This window comes from Mchenga conophoros, linkage group LG5 (assembly GCF_057382185.1).
Source record: "Mchenga conophoros isolate Kocher_MC1m ecotype Shallow Benthic linkage group LG5, M_conophoros_male_GT1.1, whole genome shotgun sequence".
Classification (NCBI taxonomy): domain Eukaryota; kingdom Metazoa; phylum Chordata; class Actinopteri; order Cichliformes; family Cichlidae; genus Mchenga; species Mchenga conophoros.
In genome coordinates this window covers 19,001,270-19,020,284 of record NC_140530.1, presented here as the reverse complement: position 1 = coordinate 19,020,284, position 19,015 = coordinate 19,001,270, and the positions used below count along the sequence as shown (strand labels likewise).

At 42.3% G+C, this 19,015-nt stretch overlaps 1 protein-coding gene across 2 annotated transcripts; it reads right to left on the bottom strand.

The window, feature by feature from the left end:
• Positions 1 to 2,276: 2,276 nt before the first annotated feature.
• LOC146574333 (receptor tyrosine-protein kinase erbB-3-like) lies at positions 2,277 to 18,398 on the bottom strand. 2 transcript variants are annotated; one of them, XM_085273933.1, is made up of 15 exons: positions 17,956 to 18,398; positions 10,285 to 10,442; positions 8,764 to 8,950; positions 8,238 to 8,363; positions 7,446 to 7,511; positions 7,106 to 7,224; positions 6,852 to 6,993; positions 6,534 to 6,647; positions 6,316 to 6,439; positions 6,114 to 6,187; positions 5,895 to 5,985; positions 5,742 to 5,759; positions 4,627 to 4,838; positions 4,401 to 4,533; positions 2,277 to 2,395 (listed from the first exon to the last, which is right to left on the bottom strand). In XM_085273933.1, exons 1-14 carry the CDS (start codon positions 18,041 to 18,043, stop codon positions 4,454 to 4,456), a joined length of 1,599 nt encoding a protein of 532 aa, XP_085130059.1. In that variant the 5' UTR covers positions 18,044 to 18,398; the 3' UTR covers positions 2,277 to 2,395; positions 4,401 to 4,453. The 2 variants fall into 2 exon arrangements, with proteins under 2 accessions (XP_085130059.1, XP_085130060.1); XM_085273934.1 differs by lacking the exon at positions 2,277 to 2,395 and adding an exon at positions 3,447 to 3,827.
• Between the last annotated feature and the right edge of the window lie 617 nt (positions 18,399 to 19,015).

The window sequence follows — 19,015 nt, the reverse complement described above, 5'->3', positions numbered from 1 at the left end:
CTTGACTGCAGCTGGTCCTCCAGGTAAGCCTAGGCGCACAGGTTTGATGGGCGTTACTAGGTGAGGACAGTCAGAGCCGATCAGAAGGAGTGGCTGGGCATTTGTGAAGGGCTGCAAGGGAAGCCTTCTCAAGTGTCTATATTTCTGTTGAAGTGCTTTCACGGGGTATGAATGCTCAGCCAAGCCTAGGTCATCAGCTGTGAAGGCTCTCTCAATGGTGAATGTTCTGGATGGTTGGCTGGCAGGGGAGACTTTGACTGTCACTGATGCACCATGCAAGGTTCTCAATCCTTGTCTCACCATACGTAGAGTAAGACTCTCTGCCATGCCCTGTAACTGCAGTCTTTGAGTGGCCTCAGGGAGAAGGATCGTCCTCTCAGATCCATCATCCAATATGGCGAATGTCTCCAGGGTGTGCTCACCGTTCTGCAGGAGCACTTTGGTTATCTTCAGAAGCACAGCGACGTGTTCCATTGGTGGATTGGGTGCAGCAGGTCTGAGATTCACTTCATGGAGGGCCTCTAGGTGTTTTCCCCTGCATGCCTTACACTGCATTTTAAGTCGACACTGAGCGGCCTGGTGGTGCCGCCCACAGCACCAGCAGCGATTGTTGGACTTAATCCAAGTTGATTTCTGCTCCTTAGTCAGCATCTTGAAGTTGACACATTGATCTAGGAAGTGCAGAGTGTTATTACAATATGGACAATAAGCTGTGGGCTTGTCTTGGACCTCAGAAGTGTAAGGGGTTGTAGCTGAGGACCTTTGGGGGGCAGTGTTGTGTGTTGCACCGTGCAGCACGGTGGTAGTCCTTTTGGTGGCTCTTTTATCTCTTTTCATGCTGCTCCTGTCTCTCGAGCTCTCCTCTACCTTCTCTGTGTGATCTCCGCCCTCTTGAATGACCAGCTCATACTCCAGCCACTCTGCAAAGTCTCTCAATGATGGTATTCCATCTTTCTGTGGGTAAAGGTAGCGGCGGAAAGCAGCACGTAGGTCTTGGGGTAGCTTTCGTGTCAGTCTAGCAACATGAGACCCGCATTGCAGCTCTATGTGTCCATCTTCCCCAAGTTGCTCTAACATGCCGACCAGAGCACGGACTCTCAGTGCAAACCTTCTGAATCCAGTTGTGTCACCTGGGCGGATGCTGGGCTCATCCATAAGCTTTGCTATCCTCTGCAGTGACAGCTGGTGCGGCTGACCGTAATGTTTAGTGAGCGAGGCCATCGTGTCAGAGTAGGGGTGAGGTGAGTTACTGTAGGAGTCAGCAATTAAAAGAGCTTCCTCAAACTTAAGGTGGTCACATAAGACCTGATATTTGAACCTCTCGGTTGCATCAAAGGGGAGAATATTGTCTAGGGCAAGCCTTAATCTAGCAAACTGCCTGGGATCACCCTTCGTGAACTCTGGGATGGAGGGCGATGGTCCTCTGTAGGTCTTCTCCTTTACAGCTACAGCTGTAGTGGGAGCCAACACTTGTTCTGGGGGGAGCATGTTCGCGTCGAAACTAGGTCCAGCTAGTGATCGAGATAAGGGGGTGGACTGTGGTGCACAAGGCTGAAAGTCAGGAGCTTCAGTGGCTGAGGGTTGCTGTAACTGTAGCTCTTGTAAGCGTTGGCTATGCTCTTGTGCAATGGCTGGTAGCCGTGGAGGTGGAAAAGACTGTACCTCTGGTAGATCAGAATGATCTCTCGGGAGAAAAACTGGAGGTGGTGGTACTGGCCATTCTTCAGCTGCATCCTGTGTGTAGGATATATTGTGCTGCTCTGGTCTCAGGGGAAAAGGCTGTGTAGTTAGAGGTGTGGAGACCCAAGTGTCATCAGCTGAAATGTAGCCCCCTGGTTGCTGGGCAGAACGTAAGCAGGTTGGTTCCAACGTGGTGACATTACGGTCCATCTGCCTCCTCATGTCTCCTACCATCAGCTGAAGTTGCCTGTTGTCCTCCTGCAGTTGCTGCACAATGTTCATGAACTCCTGAGGGATGCTGGATGACACTGGGGTCTGTCCTGCAGCTCCAATAGAACCAGGAGTCTGGGTGAGGGGCGTCATCTTGGCGTATCCTTCTCTAGTCTGCTGTTGCTCCAATGTAGCAGTTGTGGCAGTGTGTAGCCTTCATACTGAGTCATCCATCCTGGAGGTCGCACAGCCCTCCATGGACGTGCACCTGCTCTCTGGGGGTCATAATCCATCTTCACTCTGTAATCACCTGATCCAGCTCGAAGGACCAATTTTGTTATGATGATTTCTGATATGAGGTTCAGTTCTACGGTGGTGATCGCAGGGTGTGCACAGGTCAAGTGCCACTATGACCCTCCAGAAAATAATGAGGACAGGGGATGATTGTTCAACTCTTTAATGGCAGATTTAGCGTGGGCGTGGGTATATGTGTGTGTGTGTGGTTCTACAAACAGAATGGAAAAACAGAACACAAATTACAATCAAATTATAGACAACAATAATCACAATATAATATATTACAGCCACATACTTGTCTTATAGGCCCTACTACTAAGCTGGCGGCTTTTACTTATAGTCTGAACCATATTTGGCAACAAAGAAAATAAACATCTTTCCATCACTTAACTCTTGTGCCCCACTCACTTATGATGCCAACTAAAGAAGGCAAATACACATAACAAATCACCAACTGAAACCGAACTCAGTATGGCCTAGGCGAACTTAGCTTAGCTAAGCGCGCTTAGCTTAGCGATAACTTATAGAAAATAAGAAAATGTATAGAAAATGTACAAACAGAGGATGTCCAGAGTGATAAACATACAGGCTATCCTTCTTACACAAGAAATATCCTGAAACTCACCAGTCTTATGGACGCACACTCTCAATGAACCCACATAAACTGCTCCCGAGCATAACTTGTGATTCACACCGCCTCCATGAACACCATTTTTCATCCCAGTCAAAACATTACTCACAAAACGGCCGCGCCCTCTAATGGCGAGGCAGAAAACTGCATCACAGTCCTGCCTTCAGAACAATATAATGACCAATGTTGGGCAATTAATTATATAGTTACTTCTTCAAAAAAGTAACTGAGTCATGCAATATGTTTTTTGCAGCCGTTTACCTAAAAATGCAGCCAAGGCGGGTTTTTTTTTTTTGTTAAAATAAACATTTTAAACTATTTACAGAACAATCAGGTGTTCTGCATCAAATTTGATGCCACACAAATTATTTGTGCCACTCCAAAAAAACATTTCTGTCCACTATGAGATAAAGAAGAACAACAGCTTGATACCTGCAGGCCTGACAACAGGAGATGTATCACTCCTGTAACACCTGTAACATTCAGCAGTCGCTGCACACTAACTACACAAGATTTGCGCTAAACATCGCGAATCTCTCACGTCTCAAAACACCGCCACCCTTTCCTAAACAACTAAATGCCAGGTTGCCATATCATTTTTTGATTGGTCGACATGGTACATTGTTCGACCAATAGGAAAGGGTGGGGTTTTTTTTCCTGTTTTGTTTTTTCACTCACAGGCGGAGAGTGCTTTCGAGGTTTTCTTTATAAAACGCTGTTTTTACCGTTTCTTCCTGCAGTAAATATAAACAACGATAGTATTCAGGAAGAAAACCAAACATTACATATATTTTTATCATAAGTCTGGTTTTACGTGGCTTATCAACACAATTTAAAAACTGGTATAAAGTCCACACTTTTCCGTCATTTGTGCCGTCTGTCCTGCTCACATCTCCAATGGTTGTACACGTTGTCATTAACGTGGCTTCACTCCACATCAGCCACGTCGCTTTGCTACCGGTGTCGGCACACAAGGACGCTGTCATAGCCTGTCAACGACGTTGATTAGCTGCGTATATACAAATGTGAATCGCATTATTGGCTGAACTACGGGATAAGGTTGGCATCGTTCTAATCCCATACAGGAGCAGCCAGTCACTTACTGACTAACACTGCAAAACAAAAATTGTTAACATTTTAATTTTAATTTCAATTCAGGTTAGATTTTTTTTTTGTGCGCAACGCAGATTTCTGTGCGCAGAGACTGCACGCGCGCAGTTTAGAGGGAAAATTGTTTATAACACACTAGAATTGGGCGGCAATGCATTTGAATCAGTTATTCAATTTGTCTCCCCTGCTGATTTGTGCACAGAGAGCACGGTGGATACGATTAAGCATGTACTTTATCTGTATTTGCACATAATCTATTTGCAATGTGGCACTTCAAACAGGGTGCGAGTATTTGTGCTTTAAAATGTAAATTCTTTTTGAAACCATCAGAAAATATCAATTCTCTAAATCACTGCTTGTTTCTTTAATACCACTCCTTCTTGTCATTCACTCTCTAACAACCTGCATACATGTTACACCGTTAAAGCTTTATATTAATAATCGCTTTATACGTCATTTTGTGAATACTGACCCAGTTAAGAACATGCAGTCTGGTACACAGGTTCCTCCCCTGCTGTATTTCTTTCAGCTGACACACTGGTCTGGACCCGGACCCCAGCAGCCATCAGAGGAGCACAGCGGGTGACACACATGCTTCTCTTTAACTAAGGACGCAACCAAAACAGAAACGATGTTATGAGCAGAGCCATTGTTCACAATCACGTCTTGCAAGTTTTAAATGGTCCGCCCCCACTCACCACATTCACCCTTCTTTTGGTTGTTGGCCATGACTAAGAGCTTTGAACGTTTCTGTGGACGGGAGCCTAAAAGCCGTGTCCAGTTGACAGTATCATGATAGCAGAGATTCTTGTTTCCTTTAATGTACACGGCACCATCATTTATGTTTTGCAGCGAGCGCAACCCCAGCGAGGTCAGAGAATTGATCTTAACCACCATGAGTGCATAGCTCCTGTAGAACAGCAGGAGGTAAATAAAGGTCAGAAAGTGGATGAAAATGTTCCAATTTTGTTTAAAATACCACAAAATCAAAGTGAATATTGAAAGCCATATTTCTTTTAGGTTTAGCAGTTTTCAAGAACATGATGTCAGACATTATTTTTTAAGGTTTACAAACACAATTAATGCACTTTAGCTGTATTTGCACAAAATCCAGCAGTGTGGCACTTTGTGTTTCTTGTTGTTCTTACTGATCACATTTAATGATGTAATATAATCTTTCACAGTGTGTTTTCTTTGAGAAGTTTGTCACCATCTATTCATTTTGATACCTTTTAGACACAATATGAATTCAGTGATTCGGTGTCTGAATGTCATGTTTTTCAAATTGCATAACCCGTGTACTTAAAAAGACAAACAGCCAACAAACATATTCATGTTTAATCTTCAGTATTTTCATGCATCATGTAGTATGTAGTATGGAAATACTACAACAAAACTGATACTGCGGTATCAATTTTGTAGAATCTACTTTGGTAAATTCTTTAGTTATATGTGAACTCATTAAAGCTGAGAAGGCGGTTTGTTTTTAATGCTTTAGTGCTTTTGGTTTCAGACGGGATTTAAACCCAGGTAAAAGTACTCTGATGTACCCCATCTTGCTTTCCTCTCATTTACTGAAGCTTGAGACCAGCCTGAAAAGAGCTTTTTCTTTGTCAAATTGATGTCAAAAACATGCTGCCTCTCCCAGCTTTAAAAAGTTGTGCCCACGGCCAGCTTAACCAAACAATCCCAGTGCTGAATTACCCCTGAAAAAAATCATACTGAAAAATACCAACACCACGGATTCGGACAGAACATTTGTAGGCTCTAAGAGGAGATGGAGAGATGTGAGCATGTGAAATCTTTACTGTACCTTTTACTAATCACTCCTCTAAACAGGATAACAAGATAGGATAAAAATTAGAAATAACAAAGAAAATAAAAACAAAATTACTTTTATATTCCAGCAAATACTCTGTCTGCATAACAATGCAGAAAAGACAAAAACAAAAAAACTGTTTCTCACTTGTAAAGTTTTCTTCCCTGAATTGTTTGGAGGTTGGAGAAGACTGACAGGTCAGACATGCTTGCAGGCCACGACTGGATGTTGAGGAAGTCTGAAAACAGAGAGATTGTTTTTCAGAAGCCTCAACCAGACTGCAAATGGCATTAAATAACATAAAAAGATAAAAGCAGTCTAAGTGACAGTCTAAAAAAAAAGCACAACCCCACAACATACACACACCTGTAATCTCCTCCACCGTGTTGAAGATTTTCAGTTTTTCTGGATCAAGGGGTGGTACCTTGTTGTAGGCATCACTGAGCCAAAATGAAATAAGTAAGTAAAAGGAAAAGCATGTTGCAAAAACGTCAAAAAAGTGCAGGTTGATCTAGAGAAATTTTTTTTTAAATCTTTGCTGCGTTTTATGAAAGAAAGTTTTTTTTACCCTTCTATTCCCGTCACCAGGAAGTTAAGACTTCCCTGGATCTTAGTGCAGTTTATGAAACTTTCTATGTTGCGAGCATCGACCGTTTCGCTGTTTGAATCAGTCCAGCTTGTGCCATGGCAAACTGGGAAAAAAAAAAGATGAGAAGGAAACAGTTAATAACAGCAAAGCTGTAAGGTATCTGTAGAGAGAGCTTGAGTTCGATCTGCATGAAATACCTTTAGGGCAGAGGCCTTTGCAGGGCTCACATGTTTTCACACCATTTTTCTCCACTTCCATTTTATTAGATGGGCAGTTGCTCACACATGAACTGCCATCCACCACAACGTTTTCTATTAAAAAAAAACAGAAAACACATGAGAATAAATGCATAAATGATCGTCAGTGACTGCGTTAAGCCTTCAGTAAACACTGTGAAGAAAGCTGAACAGCGCAGTCATAACAATGATTAAAAATATGTAAAAACAGCAATCTTACAGGAAGAAACTATGTATAAATTCTGAGTTTATGTGAATATTGTCATGTGTGGGACTCACTGGGGCATTGGGTCACACAAATAGAGCCGTACTGGTACTTGGCATTGGGGTTGGGCTCCATTCTATATGTAAGCCTGTTGTAGATCACAGTTTGTGGGCACTGAGGCACGCAGGAGCCCGAGTTGTTGAAGTTCCTGCAGGCCTGCAAAATGCAATTTATAACAGAGGAACATTTTATTTTTACATCTGCGTTTTCTGTACTGCAACATGTGAAAATATCTTCTCATTAAAGCCTGTGGAAGACTTGGACTCACAAAGCAGTCTGTATCCTTGGGCCCAGTGCAACCTCCAGCACACTCAACGTGGCAGCACTCGCTCGGGTTTCTACCAAAGCAGCGGCCACTACACTGAGGGGCGCACACGGTCTTTGTCACTGTAAGAGAGTCGACGCTTGTAAAAACCTGGCGTGAAACTAAAACTGTACCGTAGATGCATATTAAACTTTTAACTTTGAAGTTACGTATATTATTAACAATGTGCAATGTAAATGAACAACTCTGGCAGCAGCCATGATTCATGTGTGAGACATCTCACAAGGTAACCAGTGCGTGGAAAATCAAGACATTAAAGATAAAGGTGCTTGATATGACTCACAGATCTGGCATGTGTCATTTCCTGGACCCCAGCATGGCACGTCTCCACAGGCTTTGTGACAAGGCTCTGAGATAAAAAAAAAACAAACTCTTATTAGTTTCCGCATTTTAATACAAAACCAGAACAAAAGTCTTAAATTAAAGGAAAAGTTCAGATTTTGTTTTTTGTTTTAAATCCAAAGTTCAGCAGAAGAAAAAAATGAAACCTCTACAAGTTACAAGATGCAACTTGCAGCGCTGAAAAATGAAGCCTGCAGTTCCTCTAATGGCCAGTTGAGGGTGAATCCAAGTGCGAGTTAACCCCAATAAGACGTTTCGCCAGTGTAAACATGTTTACAGACTTAAACAAAAAATGGTTTCTGTCTTTAGAACTAATTTGACCTTCTGTGCTTATTTTTTTTAATGACTCACATGTTTAAATTGTTTTAAGGCTTTGAAGTTTGAGACCAGGGGCTGCTAGACCACCACGTGTCTGCTAGGTGTCACCTCAGATGGTCCACTTTACCATGTTTGTCGTGTTTGCACCTTTTAAGGAGGTTTTTGGGTGTTTTCTGTGTGGTTAATTGCATCATTTTGTGGAGTGAAATTCTACTATTTTATTTGTATGTTAGTACAATTAGCAGGTATTTGTGTCTGGGTAATGCAATGCATCAGTCTATGGATGCACATTAACATTAAGCTTGCTAGTATTAGCTTAAGATTCTAACCTGTCGGCTCAAACGGATTCACTTCTGGCTCCTAAAAACAAGACGCAGATATATCTATGTGTGTAGTTACAACCCAGTGCACTCACTTTCAGGCCCATTGTCCTCTATCACAATTTGGGCTGTTCCATCCTTCACTATGTCCAGCCAATTCACCTGCGGGGCGTAGCTCAGATACTTATTCCGGATGATCTTCACTCCTCCCCTGAGGATCTCTGTAGAAGGTACACATAGGTGTAAATGGGGCAGTACAGTTAGGAAAGCAAGCCCGAACAGGCCTGTGCCTCATCCTAACAAACTCTGCCATTCTCTGTTTACTACACAGCAAACGTATCATGTGCTGGAGCTCATGTTACACTGGCAGTTGAGCGGTTGTGCACATGGTACATTCCAGGGACTTCATATCACTTCTATACACACAAGCACACACACGGGCACAAACACACACACTGCTGCGTTTCAACAACCGGTATTCTAAAGGTGTGGCTGAACTGTGTAGATGTGGGAGCTCCAACAGTAAGAGTGCCACATCCAACTTGACCTCTTATCTGCTCCAATCCAGCCTCCCACATGTTAAACACACTCTATACATCAAATGAGTGACTCTCTGTGTACCTGTGAGGTGAGTCAGGCCCAGTTCTTGAAGGCCATGCTCCCCATCCCTCTGATAGTTGACCATGACAGCCAAGGCATACTGGTCCTCATACAGTGTGCTGCCTCTGATGACGCGCAGGTGGTGCAGTGGGAGGCGGCTGAACTCATTGATAGCAAAAAGGATGTACCCTGTCACCTCCTTGATAGACTGCAAGGCAAAAGAAAAGAACAAGGAAGAGAAAAATGCAATTTGTCAATTCTTCTGCTCAATCAAATTGTTATCAGGGTCACAAAGCAGCAGGGGCGTGTTTGCTTACTGAGTTAGTCACTGACTTCAGTGGCATGACTAGCACAAAAGGGGTGGGGGCATAAATGAGCTCATTCTGGATTTGAGACAAAATCCATTACAGAGAGCGATCAAACACAACATGTTTTGACTTTCTGTGTTCTCCTGGGCGAATGAAAATGGTTGATTCACATCCTTACTCATCTTGTCGGTGACACCTTTGCAGTGAAAGGAATAATGGTAAGGCAAGCCAAGGCAAGTTTATTTGTATAGCACAATTCAACAACAAGGTGATTCAAAGTGCTTTACAGAGACATTAGAAACAAAACCAAATAAAAAGCATGATTTAAAATTGATTAAAACAAGCAAACAAACAAAACTGTATATAAAATCAAAACAGATAAAATCAGAACAGTAGATAAAATCAGTAGTTAAAATATAAGTTTTGAAATTTAAGCTTAAACGTGTGGATTTGGTGCTTTATTCAAATGCAGCTGAGAACAGGTGAGTCTTCAACCTGGATTTAAATAAACTGAGTGTTTCAGCTGATCTGAGGCTTTCTGGGAGTTTGTTCCAGATATAAGGAGCATAAAAGCTGAATGCAGCTTCTCCGTGTCTGGTTCTGACTCTGGGAACTGATAAAAAACCGGATCCAGATGACCTGAGGGATCTGGAAGGTTCATACTGGGTCAGGAGGTCACTGATGTATTTTGGTCCTAAACCATTCAGAGCTTTATAGGCCAGCATCAGAACTTTAAAGTCTATCCTCTGACGGACAGGCAGCCAGTGTAAAGACCTCAGAGCTGGACTGATGTGGTCCACTTTTTTGGTCTTAGTGAGGACTCGAGCAGCAGAGTTCTGAATGAGCTGTAGTTGTCTGACTGGTTTTTTTAGGTAGACCTGTAAAGATGCTGTTACAGTAATCAAGCCTACTAAAGATGAATGCATGCACTAGTTTTTCCAGGTCCTGTTGAGACATCAGATCTTTTATCCTTGAAATATTCTTGAGGTGATAGTAAGCTGACTTTGTTATTGTCTTAATGTGTTTTTCTAAGTTTGGGTCTGCATCCATCACTACACCCAAATTTCTCGCCTGGTTTGTGGTTTTTAGATGTATAGATTGAAGTTCTCTGGTGACCTGTAATCATTTTTCTTTGGCGCCAAAGACTATTACCTCAGCTTTGTTTTTGTTTAGCTGGAGAAAATGGTAGTCAAACTCTCTCTTGGTTTGTTGTTCGTAATGTTTGCAACCTCACCTCCAGAAAGTTGAAGTCTCTGGTGTGGCCCATCATGGTGATCTCGAGGTTTCCTATCACAATGTCGCAGTTATTGTACCTCGTCTTCATCAAGTTGTACATGATTTCTGAATTTCCCATCGTGCTCAGAAAGTTCTTGGTGCCGTCACAAACGGTCACTGCGAAAAGCAAAGGTTCGAATTCATTAATCATCTGATTTTTAAAAGGCTATCCACGTCAGTATACAGCGAGCCATTTCCCACAACCTCCAGCACACTGCGTTACCTAGTTTATCATGTTCAGTTTTAACAGTTTAATTAATGAGCTAAAAATAAACACTTTTCATTCACGTTAGCACAGCAGAGAGATGTTCTGTCAATTAAAGAAACATATTTAGAAATGTGGCTGTTTGTGTGGCTGTGGAGATCACTCTGGGGTGGCTTTGGGCTGTCTCCTCACTGTGTTGGTGTGTTTGACTCTAGCCTATAGGTTTACATAGCTAACTGGTGTGTGTATGTGTCAATGAGTTTCAGGTGAAATTGTTCGATACATTACTTTTTTTGGGTAATGACCTCAACACTGGTTACAGTCTACAATCTGGTTACAGGGTACAATCCCAAAACACTAACTTATGAAACCGTAGTGCCAGCGCTGCGTGCCACTACCTTCAGATAGACCAAACTGGCTCCTATCAGAAAAGAAAGTGGAAGCCTTCAGTTTGACAAACAGACACCACACAGCTACTTGGTTTCTTGGATATCTGTATCTAGGCATCTGTTCACACCTTTCTGGCTTGATTTTAAAGATCAACTTGCAAGTTTAAGAGCCGTTTTTAAACTATAAAAAAAAAACCCACAGACAGTAGCGATTTTTGATAAGGGCGACATGGGCGGTTCCCCAGGGCGGCATCGTGGTGGGGGCAGCATCACGGGCATCGGCCAAAAAAAAAAAAAGGAGGAAAAAAAAGGAAAGAAAAGAAAAGAAAACATCATGCGAGCGCATTTTGGGGATGTCATAGGCACCGATCGGTGGGAGTAAGGGCGCCCTCAGGTGTGCCTGCTGCTTGCGGCACAGGGAGGAGAGGGGCGGGGCGACGGGGGATTCTCTGGCTGGCTGGAGCGGCATTTAATAACCAGGGGCCCGTTCTTCGTACCTCGCTAAGTAAGTTAGCTGGATTAGATTGTTGACGATTTCGCGTGATCTTTGATCGTTCGGTTCTCCGAAGCTCATCTGGGACTTGCTGTCATAGCAACAGAGCTGTAAGCGTAAACCTGCTCGGGAGCAGGTTTACTTTATGTAAACAGGATTAGATCGCGGCCACTCAGGTATGTCCGCTTCATTTATACGAAAGCAACAGCGATATTTTTCCACTGTTTTTCCATAAATAAATATTATCAATGTACTAAAGATAATGCAGTATTTGATTCTTTTATTGATTTCATACAGATACATACAGGCCATTTCCTAAAAAAAGGGAAATGTACTATTAATCATTCTATTTCATGTATTTGATTATTTCAGATGTAATTCATATTTTAGAGTAGTAATAGTAAATTACTTCGTGTAATCAAGATGAGAGACCACGGCTATAAAAGCGAAGGTGGATTTGGGAAGTCTGTCGCAGCCATGTCCTGTCCGTTTACGCGAGCCACCCATTGCGGAAGGTGCAAGATTGATAAGGAGAGTTTTCAGAATTCAGCGTATATTGCGGGATAGACAGGATCCTTTAGCTCAGCGCGACAGTGTGCTCATAGAGACATATCGATTTTCCCGTGAGGGTATTATTTACTTAACCAACTTGTTGACGAGGGGGTGCAGGACCACCACCTGTCTTTTTGTGCTCTGCCCTTTTCTTGGTTGCTGTTATAGCATGTGTGTGGGAATGTATGTGAATGTTTTACTGTTACATCTTATTAGTATTTTAAGTATTCCATCTATTTTATTTATTGAATTTTATTGTTTTATTTATATTTTGATATTGCCAGGGATGATGCAATGATCGGGGACCATTCTTCATTTCGTTGTTCTCGTGACAATGACAATAAAGTTTCTGATTCTGATAAACAAACAAACAGATTATTTCAGGGTCTCTTTTCAAGAGACTAAAAGCAATATTAGTGATAAATAGTACCATTCTGTAGAATATTCTTATATTTCACCTTTACTTGTTCCCATGTTCTAGTGGGTCCTGTTGTGGCTCTAATGTGAAAGAGGATATAATGTAATATAATATAATAAATTTACCCTACCGCCTACTGGTGTTGGCCAGAGGGGCCGATGGCACGATATGGCAGCCTGGCTTCTGTCAGTCTGCCCCAGGGCAGCTGTGGCTACAACCGTAGCTTGCCTCCACCAGTGTGTGAATGTGAGAGTGAATGAATAGTGGCATTGTAAAGCGCTTTGGGTGCCTTGAAAAGCGCTATATAAATCCAATCCATTATTATTCGCCTCTGTCAGTGTGCCCCAGGGTAGCTGTGGCTACAATGTAGCTTGCCATCGCCAGTGTGTGAATGTGTGTGTGAATGGGTGAATGACTGAATGTAGCGCTTTGGGGTCCTTAGGGACTAGAAAAGCGCTATACAAATGCAGGCCATTTACCATTATTATTATTAAATTACTTACGAGTTTAATTTGTCAGCAACTTTCTGCCAGCCCTCTCTCCTTGCCTTTGCAGCCTTTGCAGTGTTCCCTTGCGTTTTAATTAAACTCTGAAACTCCTGAAATCCCTCAATCATGAGTTCTTGCTCTGCTGCCGAAAAATACTGAGCGCGCTCCTTCGACATTTTCGCCGACCAATCAAAGGGTTGCCGATCAATGTTTCTACTATCGATGCGTAGCCCCTGTTAAGCCACCCAGTGATCTCACATTACTTCATCCAGCTATACTAATAATCGTCAACAACAGGTGTGTTCGGAGAACCGGAATAGCGAGCTCAAAGTTGGCGCGATGATTTGATCTTGGATGTAGTAAGCGAGGTATACGAAGAACGGACCCCTGGGCCCTATTTCAGGAAGCCGGTTTAGTGCAAACTGAGTAAGTATACCCTGAGTTAACGGAAACTCTGGGTTTTCGGTTTCACAAAGCGAGTTTAGATTAATTCTGAGTGAGTTACTATGACGACACACTCCGTGAAGCTAACCTGCCCCCTAGCAGGTTTACTTCAACTAACCCTGACTTTCTCCGCCTCTTTGTCGGAAACCTGACTGTAGGAAGTGTCAGACATGGCGTGCTCCTTCCTTGAAGAGCCAGTAGATGTTGAAGCCCAAATTCTCCACAGAGCTCTCCGCCGGGAGAGAGTGATTAGAGCGCGTTCGGACATTTTATCATTTCCTGATGATTTTCTGTGTGAACGTTACCGTTTTTCAGCACAATCTATAATTTATTTGAATAACATCCTCAGGCTTAATATTGCTCATGTGACACATCGCGGACATCCTCTCAGTTCTGTACATATTATTTGTATTGCACTTCGGTTTTTTGCAAACGGGAGCTTTCTGTATAATATTGGTGACGCTGAGCACGTTTCCAAGGCTACCGTCTGTCGGGCAGTCAGGAATGTTACAGTTGCACTGAAACGTCTCCTGTACTCGTTTGTGGTGTTCCCCGGTCATAGACCCACAAGATTTATCAAAGAGGGATGCCACAAAATTGCAGGTAGCAGGATGAACGAAACTTAATTCATGATGTGGTGATATTTGAACTACTACTTAAATTTTACATTTATTTTCACGGTTCCCAGGCGTGATTGGCTGTATAGATGGCACTCACATTCCAATCATTGCTCCTTCAGTAAATGAAGGAGACTATGTGAACAGGAAGTCTTTCCACAGCATTAATGTACAGGTACATAGTTCCCTGTAGCATTTCAAACTAACAAATAATTCCATTATAGTAATGGATGCTAATTTGTGTTCTCTGCACTGTGAAGATCATATGTGATGCTGCCAACATTATCACAAATATGGAAGCCAACTGCTCAGCCTCTGTGAGTGGTGGTGGTGGACGACCTCCACCTGTTTTTCGGGCCTCCGCTTTTTTTTCTGTTGGCTATAACGGGTCACATTTGAGCATACAGAGTAAGCAAATATGTACTTGTAATGTGCTCAGATAATTTCAATAAGTGCTTACAGAGGGGAAATTAATGTAGCCTCTAACTGCAATTGATTTACATCGGACAAAGAGACCAAGCACTATGGCTCGTAATACAATTACACCTTACCTGTTTGGACTATATTTTTATATTTCATTTTTACTTGCTGCCAGGAACGTTGGGGGCCTGTTGGGTTGCACCTGCGCTCAAATCACATCACAAAATAAAATGTATGAAATAAAAAAAATAAAATAAAATAAAATAACGTGTTGAATGGGTGGAAATCCCTAGATCAATGTTTAAATTAACACTCACGCATTGACTCTGTCGGCTATGTTTTGCCATGCATGCTCCCTTTCTTTTGCAGCTGAGGCTGTGTTACTTTTTTTCCGCGAAATTTGCATGTTATTGGCATATGCTGCCATCAGAATTTCGGCCTCAAGCGCTGTAAAATACATTGACCGCGCCTTCTTTCCCTCCGTCTCCATGGTGACTCGCTTAATCTGTGCTCCACTAATCAGGGCTTTATGTATCCTCGTGCGCGCGTTTAACTTGGGGTTAAAGCAACTCCGCGTTGACTGAACTACTTGTTATCAGCCTTTCTGAAACCGAATATTCCGAGTTGGACAGTTCGGGGTTACTCAACCCTGAGTATCGTTTTTCACTCTGAGTTTTCTAAACCGGCTTCCTGAAATAGGGCCCTGCTCGCAAAATAAAACAAACTAAAAACAAACCAACAAACACGAAAACACTATACTTTATGATACAGACTTATAATTTGCAAGTGAGCGCGAGAGCCCTCTGTGCGCCTGCTTGCTGCTGTGCTGAAGTCAATGTAAACTTTATTGTCATCTCCGCTATATACAGTCCAGTATATAGAGAGACGAGACGACGAGGCCCCAGTTGCAGAAGTGCAATTAAACAAACAATAAATATAAAAAGATTAAGAAAATAAATATACACTTTAGGACAAGGGGTAAACGGATCAATAACAATTTAAAATTTATAATTTACAGTTTGATGATTTAAAGTCTCACACAACCCGTCGAAAGGGGAGGGGGGCCGGCTGCTTCCAAATAGAGCACATTTCATTCATAATGTTGTAAATCCAAGCCCATTATGTATTCATGATTTGAATCCTGGGTTGTGTGAAATCCCAGAAATAAACCCAGACAAAGCAAATCTGTGAACTAAGGTGTAGATTTATTAGGTTATGTTGTTGTGAACCTTGGGTTAGGGGATGGGTCATACTGGAGTGCAAAATTCAAACCAATGGAAGATGGACAAGAAAACTTCTAAGCCATCAGGTGCTCAGTTTAGAAAAAAAAGAGCAAAGAAGAAGAGGAGAAACGAGCAAAAGATACAGGTAAGCAGATGTGTCATTGGATAATGGCAGGTCATCCTGAAACAATCAGAATCAGAACACTTTATTAATCCCTAAGGACATTATGTGGGTTACAGTTGGTCCAAGAAGAAATTGTAAAAATAGTAACAGTAACAGACTAAACTCCAAACAATAATGATGTTACAGATTTTACACATCTAAGAAATAGCACTAATATATACAGACATAGCTGGACTGGCCACGGGCATACCGGGCATTTGCCCGGTGGGCCGATGGTGATTTTTGGTTTTTATGGGCCGATGATTTTTTTTAAATGTATTTTTATAACAGTATAAACAATGAAAGGTGATGGATTGGCCAGATGCTGACAGATGTGTAAAAACAACTCAGTTGTTTGGTGGTGGCTATGGCGGAGCTGCTACAAGAGGCCAGGTGGATGAGGGAAAGGTGAGGCAGGAGGAGGAGAGACCCGAGGCGGCCGCCGGTCCGAGTGTCAGGTGAACTGAACTTCAGGTAAGAAGTTATGACCTGCAGTCTATCTGGGTCAGATATAAACCAAGTTTAGGTGGAGTTTATTTTCGTTGTGCTGACTTTTTACCGTCAGTTACAATAACTTGTACTGCGTACTAGCTAGCATGACGGAGTTTCTACAGCTGGGTGGTTATGGTGCTATGTTACTGATAGTGAACTTTATTTTATTCATAAGGTTAGTTACTAGAGTTGCCAACTGTCCCCTAAAAAACAGAATTGTTCCGTATTCAGAGAAAATATTACGCGTTTCGTATTGAGGTGAAAAGGAACGCAGTTTGTCCCGGACTTCAGCTAGAATAGAAAAAGACACAAAGCTGGAGTTTTTCTCTGTCTTTACGCTGTCAGTTGTCTCTTCTTCTCTCATTCAATCGTGAAACTGATCAATGATCAGCTGATCGGCTTTTCTCTCTCGCTTGTTTATCGCCCACTTTGCGCCAGAAAGGAGAAACCAGCGGTTGTCGCGCTAAACAACAGCAGCATGTTTAAGCTTGATCAGCTGTTGTTAGAATTTATTTCATATTAATTTCTAGTATCAGCTGATGTTTGCTGGAACCACAGCTGTAAAAGCTGCTGGTCATTATGTCGGTTTGGTTATCTGGTGAGAGGGAAACATGAAGATGAAACCAGGAGATTTCCTTATTGAATCATCAGAGCTGAACAGGTGATGGAGAAACAGGTTTACCTTTTAGGTGACATGGATGAGTTGAAGGGAAGTTATGAACTGTTTCTGAGCGACAAATAACCCCAGGATCCTTTCTGTGTAGCTGACAGCTGGTAACTGTGCAGGGGCGGGTCTAGCAAAGTTTTGCCAGGGGCCAGGTATGGCATTAACAGGGAGAGGGGCACAAAGAAATACTTTTCTTTCTTATTCTCATTTAAAATATCTCGCTTTTATTAAATAATTATCTGAATCTTACAACCAAAGTTTTTATCTGATTTACAACGTATAGAAATCATACATAGACCAATAAGACAGCGTACATCACTGTCACAACAGCGTTCGTTTTCATTCAAAGGCTTAATGTTTTTTCGTATAATACCTGGTGGGCCGGTCTCTAGTCAAAATGCCCGGGCCGATTTTTTGTCCCAGTCCAGCCCTGTATACAGATCACTCAGTTTTAAATATCAAGGATTAAAATTGGTGATTAGAAATAAATATAAAAAAAAATATGACAAGAATATTACAGAGTAAAAAAGAGCATGTATAAAAAGGGTGTAACTATTGCAGTGTTTACAGTGTATTAGATGGAGGAATTGTACAGGGAGATGGCCACGGGCAGGAATGATTTCCTGTGTCGTTCAGTGGCGCTTTTTGGTAAACTCAGTCGCTCACTGAGCGTGCTCCTGTGAGTAGCCAGGACGTCATGGAATGGGTGGGAGGTATTATCCATATCTTGGACAACATCTGCCTCTCAGACACCACCCTAACAGAGTCCAGCTCCATCCCCACAACATTACTGGCCTTGTGGATCAGTTTATTTAGTCTGTTGGTATCTGTGACCCTCAACCTGCTGCCCCCAGCATGCAACAACATAGAGGATAGCACTGACCACAACAGGGATACAACAAGATAACATTAATTAGTGTGTGTGTGTGTGTGGGGGGGGGGAGTGTTCACCCAGGGTTCCAAACAGCCTAGGACCGCCACTGTATTCATCGTTCCTCTCCCAGGCTAATGATAAAAATAAACGTGTGTGAATATGTGTGTGCGGGTGTTTATACCCACCTCCTTGAGTCTGAGCGCAGCAGAGCTGGAGTACACACGGCAGCAGGACGTAGAGCACCTGCTGCACCTTCTTCACAAGGACCTTCATTCTTATTCAAATCTCCAGGCTGGCGTCGAATCAAATAAACATCACCATCGTATTTATAGAGAAGAAATGTGTCCTTGTGTCGTTCCACATCCCCTCGTTGCTTCCGAGTCTGACCATTTAGACCACTACTCGGCTGTCGTTTTCTTAATCCTCTGCTTCAACTTGTTCTAGTCTTCACGAACAGGAGTACATCCAGTTAGAAAAACAAAACCAAACAAAACCTGTTTGTGTTTTCGCTACATTTGTCACAACCTTACTAGTCGACCGCTCGGGTTTGTGTGGAGAAGAGTCACTACATCGCGGTGATTGGAGCGCACCGCGGAGCCAATCAGTAGCGGGAGCGGCTGTTTTCCTCTAGCACTGATTTTTGTGGGCGGGAGCAAAACGTGTGTGTGTGTGTGTGTGTCTGCTGTTATCATAATTTGTAAAGTGATTAAATGTAGCTAGACTTTGAGTGGGTAAAGTCCCCAACATTATTCAGGCAAACAAGTTTGTGTTGTTTTTATCATTCGTTAAATCAGGTAAAATTCAGCCCTTATTTATCCGTCTTGTTTTCCTGCTCGTGTAAATAGCTTTATTATTACAGTCAGTGCATGCAAGTCACTCCCTCCCATTATATTCCTTTGCTACAGAAAACAACAAATGCTTAGATTGACGTCTTCAGTTTGTTCTCTGCTTCTTTGCATGTTCCACATATGATCTGATGGCATGTTTCTTCCATCTGTTTTCTTGATAACAGGACTTTGACCTCCTCAAAGTCTGAAAATGTACGATTGCTTTTTTTTTTTTTTTTTTTTTTTTTTTTTTTTATTGCTGCATCATATCATTGCTCCTGCGTGATTTTACAGTTGTACTTGGGACTCCTTGCAAAGTTTGTTAAATGCTTGTATAACAAAGGCAGTTCTTGAATAGTTTCAGTACAGGGGAGTAAGTCAAGCTGCACGTTTAAACCAAACTAATGTGAGGTATTGT

Bases quoted from the DNA above. Each gene is read 5' to 3' on its own strand.
- LOC146574333 (XM_085273933.1), bottom strand. From the start codon at position 18,043: ATGAAGGTCCTTGTGAAGAAGGTGCAGCAGGTGCTCTACGTCCTGCTG. The intron at 7,512-8,237 runs GTGAGTGCACTG...TTTTTATCTCAG, and splicing joins AGAGGACAATGGGCCTGAAA to AGCCTTGTCACAAAGCCTGT. The intron at 7,225-7,445 runs GTGAGTCATATC...ACTCTCTTACAG, and splicing joins AAATGACACATGCCAGATCT to TGACAAAGACCGTGTGCGCC.